Source organism: Trachinotus anak, unplaced genomic scaffold (genome assembly GCF_046630095.1).
Source record: "Trachinotus anak isolate AG129_WGS33_773 ecotype Australia unplaced genomic scaffold, CSIRO_AGI_Tana_v1 ptg000020l, whole genome shotgun sequence".
Classification (NCBI taxonomy): domain Eukaryota; kingdom Metazoa; phylum Chordata; class Actinopteri; order Carangiformes; family Carangidae; genus Trachinotus; species Trachinotus anak.
Window position 1 is genome coordinate 4,685,977 of NW_027273871.1, and position 9,348 is coordinate 4,695,324.

Sequence of the window (9,348 nt, forward strand, 5' to 3'; positions counted from 1 at the left end):
GGAGTTGTCACCTAATGTGAGGAAACTGAGGAACTCATTCAATCCTTTGACAAAGCAGAGACTCAGGTGTGATGGTTAGATTAGAAATAAGCCCTAAATCTTGTATTGAATGTATGTGTGGAGGCGTGCTTGTTTTGTTGTGTGGTCATCTTAATCTTAATTGAACAAAAATGTACTTTTGACAAAGAACAATTACTAATAAAGGAATAGCTGACCTCCTGAACTGATGGAAAGACATTTTTTTTATCTGTATCTTTTTTCCTGGACACAAAATTATAAAAACCTACTTGAGGCCTTTAAGCAGGAGTTCTAACAGTGCCTTTAGCATTAAGACAGAGAGATCAACAAAATTTCCTGGTTTATTTTCACTGATAACTCACATACCTTGCCCTAAAGCAAAAAGCCAGAAAAGTCAGACGTCATCTATATAGCAACAAGCACAATATGTAGTCAAGTAAATACAGAAACAGAAGTTGTCAAAACAAACATGTAAATCACAAAAATCAGGGAGAACTGCTGAAAAACCTGCGCAAACACATTTTTCACATTTTAGTGGTGATACTCACCAACATGGGCTGGACGGGGGTCATGAGAGAGGCCTCCACAGTGAGGAGTTTCCTGGGCCCTGAACCATTGGACGCGTCCTGCTGATTCCTCAACACCCGTTCAATCACATCCCCCAGATTCCGTGAGGCTTTGAAGGCATCATATGCGTTTGGATCCACAGCATCCAAGCTGCATAAAGAGGAAATAATAAAAGAGTTTTCCAGGCTCTTCTCAAAAGTGTTGAAAGAACATAGTGTATATTAACTTTTGAGCAGAAGACAAAAACACTTACACATGTTTTGCTCCAGCGTTCATCTTCAAGTCATGCTTAATAAGTCGAATGATGCATTTCAGGTCGTTACTGGTGCATCTATGATGAACAGAGAATGCTGATTATCTCTGGGGTTTTTAGCATTTTATCAAGCATGAATCTAAACATTTATGACCAGTAAGGGTATAAAATTATAATGCATAAATCATAAATATACAACAATTACATTCCATTGCAGAAACTGTGAATAATTCAGAAAGAACCTGCTTCATTTCAGCCTTTTTGAAGATTATTGTTGAAGACATTTAAGACATTTTATTCCGTACAGCACAAAACAATGCTTCTGTTTACAGCGAGCAATATGCAATTTAGGAATAAACACAGTCCTGTTGTGGTGTCTGCGCTGTGGAGGGTAGAATGTCAAATAGAGATGTATATTAGAGAGTGTGTGTGTGTGTGTGTGTGTGTGTGTGTGTGTGTGTGTGTGTGTGTGTGTGTGTGCGTGTGCGTGTCTGTCAAACATGCCTGAGGCAGACAATCTAAAAAGACGAGAACACTGCAAAACCAAACAAATACTAACAATAAAAAACTAGGACAGGCTAATCATGTGGAAACAAATAATTGCATCATTTGCAAATACTGTGAAAAGAAATAACAAAATCTGTCTCCCTGGCTTTTACACAGTGGTGAAGTAAACTGCTTACTGTTTAAAAAAAAATACTTGAACAATCACTGACAGGTCTAGCACTCACATTACACTCAGCTGGGAGTTAATTTGGTCCATCTAGCTAAAACTAGAGCAGTCTAATCAACAGTCCTGTAATAAATCCTCCCTTGGTGAAGGTTATAATGTTCAGTTTTTATTGACATTGTTCTAAAGAGGTGCTGATTCAACTCTTAGTTTGTGGTGCTGTTGAATTGTATTGCATTATAAAGACAGGTGTTTCTCTTGTTTTGTGCACCACATTTATATCGACGAGGGCAGGGTGAACAACAGACACCTCTCTGTATAATGCAGAGGTCACTTAAAGGATCACTGTGTATGATTTAGGGGGATCTATTGGCAGAAATTGAATATAACATTCATAATTATGTTTTCATTGGTGTATAATCACCTGACACTCAGAACTGTTGTGTTTTCATTAGCTTGGAAAGAGCCCTTCATATCTACCTAGAGAGTGGGTCCTCTTCCACGGAGACCGCCATGTTTCCACGGTGGCCCAGAACACACAAACCAAACTCTGGCTCTAGAGAGGCCATCTGTGTTTTTACATTAACTGAAGGCCACCATAGGTTCTTATACATGCTTAGAAAGGGAGGACTGAGGGGAGGGGTACTCAGTTGGTTGCAATCTGCAACCTCACCACTAGATGCCACTAAATCCTACACACTGGACCATTGTTTGATGTGTCAACGGTCAAGGCTATTTTCTGAATTTCTGCCAGATGAATGATAGTGTTGCTGTTAGAAGATTTTCATTTTAATAAATGTCTGTTAGGTCACTATCTATCGCAGAATAACACAACTGTGGCAAACTGGTGATTGAGCCTATGGCCCGCTGATGAAAGTATTGCAGTATTTATGTGTTCGCAGTGTCACGAACTGGCTGTCTGTGGGGACATTCCTGAAAAAAATGCTGTATAAAGTTGCTGCTAATGCAAACCAAACGCTTCCTACTGTTGCAGCTTCACATTAAAAAGCATTTACCTGGCAAAACATGAGTTGACTTTAAGGTCATTTTCAGCTTTTTTGACGGAAGATCAGTTTGAAATATTGCAGGGAGTAATGGAACGAGAAGGAGCAGCCACAGTGAGCTGTTAGATGAAGAGCTGCAGACATCTCCAGTTTTTCAGCAAGGTAACAAACTCGTTTCACCGTGCCCTGTTTGTGTACACTCACGCTGCGTGCTGCATAAAAATCAGATCACGAATGATGGAAAAAGGCCAATTATTGCCTGACTTCATTATTTAAATGACAAGTTTGTTTTGTTGCTCCCAGAGCTCTCTGCTCTGTTACCACCAGAAACTACAGGTCTCACCACATCAGCCAGGACTGAAATCTTCGTGATTGCCACTTTTAAAGAAGAGTCTTCAATTGTTTCAACAGAGCAGGTCTGCGGTGTGTATTATTTCAATAAGCGAACTCATCAGTGTGACTTTACTACCAGCCTAATTAATATGAAAATAATGATGTACTATATTACTTTTTGGCAATATCCTGCAGCTCGGTCTGCTGCTCATCCTCCTTGGTCAGCTGGGCGAGGCGGGTCAGGGATGCATCCACTTCCTGGATGGTCAGTAGACTCTTTGCAGCTGGAGGAAATGATTTACTCTCATCGAAGAACATCCTCACTGTCTCAGATACATCACCCTTAAAAAAAAAAGACACCAAATGTATTTTACAAGAGTTGCCATTTCTTTTTTTTGGTCTACGGGTATTTCAATTATCTAATATTCAAGCTATGTGGTATACTTCTGAATACTCACAAAGCACAAGAGTTCATGTGTAAGAACATATGAATCACAAACCTGCTCCAGATCGCGCACCATGTCATCCTGGTTGCATCTGAAAATGCGACTGAAGAGTTTTACGATTTGCTTGTCATTGAGGTTGTAGACACTTTTTACAACACCCGGCAAGAGCAGCTTCACCGTCAGGTAAAGATCTCCATGGAACTTATCTAGGACGGCAAGAACAGAACCACATCTTGTCATAGAAATCCTGGTCTTGGATTTTGTCAGATGTTGTCGAGCTGAATAAACAATATATACCAAAAAATAAAAAATAAAAAAATAACACCAACCTCCAGCTGAGCCCTTTTTGAGATACTTCTCAATAATCTGTGTCTTGACATTGTAGCTGTTGTTTTCTGCCACCGTGGCACAAAGCTTACGAAACTCTCTGAAGAGGCAGTCCTTGTGCTGGGGGTCACAGAGCTGGGCGGACAGGGGGCTGCCTTGGCTGGCTTTGGCAGGGGACGAGGTAGATGGTCCTGAGCTGCTGGAGGCTCCAGCCTTCGCAGCTGACAGGAGAGAGAAGAGAAGAAGAACAGTTCAAGTGATGAGACCATTTGGCAAAGCAAGTACTTCAGGCAGAGACACAGTGGAGCAAAAAATGAAGGTTTTAAACAGGTCTAAACAGCTTTATCGATTATTGATGTCAGTCAACTTTTACGATCACTTTTAATGGGATCATTTGGTTTCTAAAAAATTTCAGCCTTTGATTTAACCATTTTTGCTTAATGCTAACAATTTCTCTAAGACTCCTTAAAAAAATACAAGAACATGTGTCCTGTCTGAGCTGAGCAACAGAGGCTGAATACAAATTAAAGTTTTATGGGCCTATTCTGCTCTTCATTATTTATTGTCCTGTTTTTATTATTGATGCCTTACTTTGCAGCTAGAACTAAGTAATTCATTAAGTAATAAATAGTATTATATTATTATATCATCTTTGTAGCATTGTGGTGCTACAGAGATGCCTCACCCTACAAATAACATTATCCAAATGTAAGGGAACGTGCTAGTTTGGCACAAGACTCAACAAAAATCCCATCATGTCATTTTTAGATATTTTATTTATTTATACTACTTCCATGTGTTTATTGCTGTAGTCCAAACTGTGTATTGGACAGGGACCAACTGGACAACATTGTCAAGACAGTGAGTAAAATTAATGGTGAGCAGCAGCCTTGACTGTCAAAGATTTTTAGCAGACAAATGACATGGAAAGCTAAATTTATCACAGGAAACCAACCAACCAAACCATCCTGTCCTTGAGAAACTCAACATATTTCCCTCTGGTCAAGCTTCCAGAAATTAGGGGCAATCGGTTTTTATTTATCCCATGGGCAATGTACTTTAAAAATTGCCTTTTGGTAGCCCACACAGCTGAGCAGTTTATTTTACCCATCTTATTATTGTATGTTTTTGCTGCCGTTTTTCTTTTATCACATTAACTTGCAGATCTTCCTGTCTGCAGTTTCTCAGCCTTAAAACGCTACTTCATTTACACAATTGCATATGGTGCTGCGGCATGATGTATTAAGGACCCAGTCCTTCCTGACGTAATAATCAGAGAGAGGTGGCACACATTTTTCACTGTTCAAGATGTTCCTGTTGGTTGTCTCAGAATTGAATAATCATTCACTTTTATATCATGTTCTTTGGATCCATTACTTCTGTTGTAACACTGAGCAGCATTTTGTTACTGATTTTCAGAATACCTATAGTACAAATAAGAAACTACATATCTTACCAGTGAAACCTGAAAACTTGCGTGGAGCATTGACAGATGGGTCAGCAGGAGGAGCCATTAGCTGGCCAGTGGTGTTCATTTTAGCCTGCACCTTCTTCTTTGGACTTGCATTGACCTTGGCCATCAGGTCTACAAGAGAAGAGGAATGGCTTTAGAACGAAAAAACAGCAAGTACCCGAGACACCAATTCTTACCAATTCTACATACACAGGGTTTTAACAAGAACAAAGATGAATGAGTTTTGAATGTCACATACATATATGCCAACATATACATAATACTTACTTACACACACACAAATATGCCAATGCATATGCAACCTGTACAAAACATACACATACATATGTTGCACATATTTAAAAGCCTAACCAAGCACATGGTCTGCAAATTATCTTCAGCTAAACACTCTGTATACAGGACAAAGAACCAAACCCTAACACAGGTGCAATGATATGACCTGACAGAGAAGCACTGCATTGCTCTCTTTGGATGTTAAGCTATCTTAATTAGTTGTACTGGCTGAAGACACACCTAGCATGGAATCAGGTAAAACACTTTAATTCATATACTGTTAATGCAAAAATGCCTAATGACTGGGTATTTACATACATAACAAGAAAAAAAACTATATTATCAGATGTTGTTAAGTACTGAACATTATGAAGAACTGTAGCTTCTTAAAAGTATATTTTTTTAAAAAAATGATCTGTTGTACCTGAAACGTGTTTATTAATGAGCTCCTTGTCTTCATCCTGCAGCTCCTCCCAGCCCTCCAGATCAGTGATGTCCTCAATCTTCTTCGTGGTGGCTCTTGCCCTTTCCAGCTTCTCAAATATACACTTGACATGATACCACTCTTTCATCTCCCCTGCAGACTCGCTGAAAGGGTTTGGCACAATTTTTCCTATACGCACTATGCCCTTCTGGATTTTGTCCTTGCATTTCTTACAGCCTGCAGTACCGCGTTTGGCATATTCCACGAGGAACCTCTGTTCTGCCATATCTGGCTCGTTGGAGAAACACTGATGCAGGAAAAACCGGGGAGGATAGTTTTGGAGCAGGCTATGTTTATGGGATACAGAGGAAAAATTACGAGTTTCCCTGTAACAATTAAACACATAAACGGGTGAAGGTTGGAGCTTAAAGCATGAAGAGACCAGAGAGGATCGACACAGTCTCAAGAGCTGCTGACACCTGACAAGTGTTTGGAGAATGTGGAGGCCTGCACAGAGAGTCCTGGGGGCGAACAAAAGAATAGGTCTCTGCATCCAGTTGTGACGGTGGGAAAATTACAACCTTAAAAAAAAAAACAGAGACATTATGGTTAAAGAGTTAATTAATTTTTGCTCTGTGTAAATGTTGCCTTGACATATCAACCATTACTAAAGCTCCTATAACTGACTCAGCATGGCCTTACTCCCCTAATTGATAGCATCAGGACAACAAGAGTGTGCCACATTCCAGCACCCTCATTTCACTGTAAAATACTATGCAGCTCCGGTTTAGCAATAGCTCAATACACAAAGGACCAAAGTCCAAACTAACAAATGAACCCAAAGTGATTCCTAGAGAGTCCAGGTCATCTTGACTGTAGGTTGGTGAAATTTCGTCCTCATTAGTACAGAAATGTACGGAACCTCTTGACTCATCTCTTAATATGTTCTTTTTGTAAACAATGAGGATTAGACAACTAAATGAGATATATATTAAGGAAGAAAATGAAAAAGGAGCACTTAGATTGTGCTACACATAATAATATAAAGAGTATGTTGTATGAGCTTTCTAATTTGGGTAAAAACCTTTGTTTTGGAGGCACAAGCCTACTGTTGGAGGATCACAGCTGAACATGACAAAGGAGATTGTGGTATATAGCTACTTAAAATTAAATGCAAGTTTAACCATAATTCACAAGAAAGCCATTTGAGAATTCTGCCATGTGAATATGCTGAATACCAAACTGTACTGCGTTACAAGCACCACTAAATCTGTTAACAAAAGGTGGTGGGACTTTGGTTCAACCTAACACACAAAGTGATTCTGTGTCTTCTCAACATTTAAACAGCAAATTAGACTTAACCTTGACTAAATGTTGAAAGACAGCCAGTCTGTTTACACTTTGACGACCGGTTTATAACATTTTAAGCGTCAGGGTGAGCAGGATACGTGTAAGTTTGATGACACGAAGGCAATTGTTAGGCTAACTAGTTGATTAGCTTTAGCCACACTCCTTCTGTTATACATCTAAACGGCTAGCCTAGCTAGCTAACCGATTTCACAGCAACTATCAAAAATTATTTAACATGCTGCTAATATCTCTGTGCATATTTAGCTACTGTACCTTGAAGAAGCTTAGTGAAATATGTTACCAGGGTTTAAATTTCTACTCTCAGTTCATTGTTGTTAGACAACAGTCCGAGCGTCAAGTTAAATTCGATTATAATGTCAAGAAACAAAACACTTCCGGGTTATGCCTTCAAAATAATAACTGGGCTAGCGAGAATTTTGTCTAATTTAAGTTTCTAGTGTTTTTAATAAGTGTGAAAGTCTTAATTACTATGAAAATAATATCGCTTCACCTCGTAGACCATGCGAAGTGCCTTATCTATTTCCACAAACGAGATAGTTGCTTTATGTCGAAGGTAAAACTGTGGACATCCGGTAAATCTCTAGTGAACTGTTTAGCTTGACGCAACTAAACAAAGCTAAGAGCCAAAGGAGCTACAAGCATGGTGTGTTACGATGCTCGTTGAGTTCATAGAAAAAGCGGTAGACCTTTAAACATGTGGCAGGGTCTGTGTACCGCCATCTGCTGAACCGGAGCACTTAACCTATACATAGCTATTAGTTTTAAAGCCAAACCAAAACCCATATGAATATAAACTTATAGTTATTTTCTACAAAGCATCGCCTACCTCTGCGTCAAAAAGCAGAAGGTTACCAATCTGATGGGTGATGGGGGGCAATTTTCTGATACACAGATTTCTTTTCAAATTTTGGACATTCTCAATTTTTTACTTTTTTTTTTTTTTTTTTTTTTGTGAAATACTGGATAATTTGACCTCTTTGGGCCTTGGGGCCACAAACCATGGATGTATTCTAATACACAAACCCAGAGCCCACCACTGGTTTAATCTTCAACTGTGCTTTCTTTTACAAGATTATACTATAAGTATACTGTAAGTAAATAGTTCCACCACTGTCAATTAATCTACTGAGGTTGGATCAGTCATGTACAGCTTACCCACTAATGGTGACTTCAATTTAACCAGGCATACCCATAATCTTCAAATAAAATAAAACTAGAAATACTTTTTACACCATGCCTGCATCTTGGTAATTTATCCATTATATAGCAAGCTAGGATTCTTGCTAAATGTAAGATCAATTTTATAAGACCGCAAGTCTTTCCTTCCAGCTGCTGTCAGACTTTACAACAAACACTGTGCTCAGTAACCACACACACACACCAGAAAAGGACAACTCACCACTGTAACAACCTCATGCATTAGCTACTGTTGTTGCAAATATGTGATTTTTATGGATCTATATATTTAGTACATTATTATATTGTTATTATTTATCTTCCTAAATATTTGTTATTGCAGTTTCTGCAGCTTTCCTGTTCTCTGCACTGCCACTTTGCTACTGTAACACTGTGAATTTCCCCACTGTGGGACTAATAAAGGCGATCTTATCTTATCTTATCTTATTTTGCAAGTTTGAAAAAAAAAAGGAAAATCTAGAGCCAACTGGCAAATTGTCAACAAGTACGAGTGAACCTTTGGTGCTCTTAGTTGTCTAAAAATAATAATGTCTTGTCAGCATTTGAACTAATAACAAAAGTTGTGAACAGCCTACTCTAGTCCGACTTATAATTCATAATTTTCCTCACTTAATACTCATACTTGTATATGTCAGGTCAGGTGAAAAAAATCAGTAATACAGAGTTATTGCAGGTTGGTATTAGGAATACAGACTAATTTAGCCTCTGTATCTTATACTACTAGGTAGTTGTACAATACCTCAATAATAATAATAATAATAATGGTTAATAATAAAATAATAATATTATACAAATAATAAAAGCGTATCTAACCGTTGCGCAACCGCATTGCACTTTATATTTCTGACGGTACTTGAACGTAACACGGACCTTCACAGATATGTAAACACGGTTCGCGCTCTCTCTGCGTCCACGTAAACTGCGTACGCGTCAACATCTCCTAACGCGCGTACGACAGATTTCGTGCGCACATTGTACGAAAATAACCAGA

At 38.7% G+C, this 9,348-nt stretch overlaps 1 protein-coding gene across 3 annotated transcripts in view; it reads right to left on the reverse strand.

The window, feature by feature from the left end:
* lig3 (ligase III, DNA, ATP-dependent) overlaps positions 1–7,766 on the reverse strand; it is a 17,556-nt gene extending 9,790 nt beyond the window's left edge. Inside the window, exons 1-8 of one of the 3 annotated variants that reach the window (XM_071506510.1) lie at positions 7,651–7,766; positions 5,790–6,370; positions 5,075–5,203; positions 3,621–3,839; positions 3,346–3,497; positions 3,021–3,187; positions 839–916; positions 567–735 (exon numbers count right to left, since the gene is read on the reverse strand). In XM_071506510.1, the coding sequence (XP_071362611.1) occupies positions 567–735; positions 839–916; positions 3,021–3,187; positions 3,346–3,497; positions 3,621–3,839; positions 5,075–5,203; positions 5,790–6,342 (1,467 nt within the window). In that variant the 5' untranslated portion in view covers positions 6,343–6,370; positions 7,651–7,766. Of the gene's footprint in view, positions 1–566; positions 736–838; positions 917–3,020; positions 3,188–3,345; positions 3,498–3,620; positions 3,840–5,074; positions 5,204–5,789; positions 6,371–7,412; positions 7,513–7,650 lie in introns of those variants that run through there. The other 2 variants (XM_071506508.1, XM_071506511.1) reach the window with 2 other exon arrangements.
* Between the last annotated feature and the right edge of the window lie 1,582 nt (positions 7,767–9,348).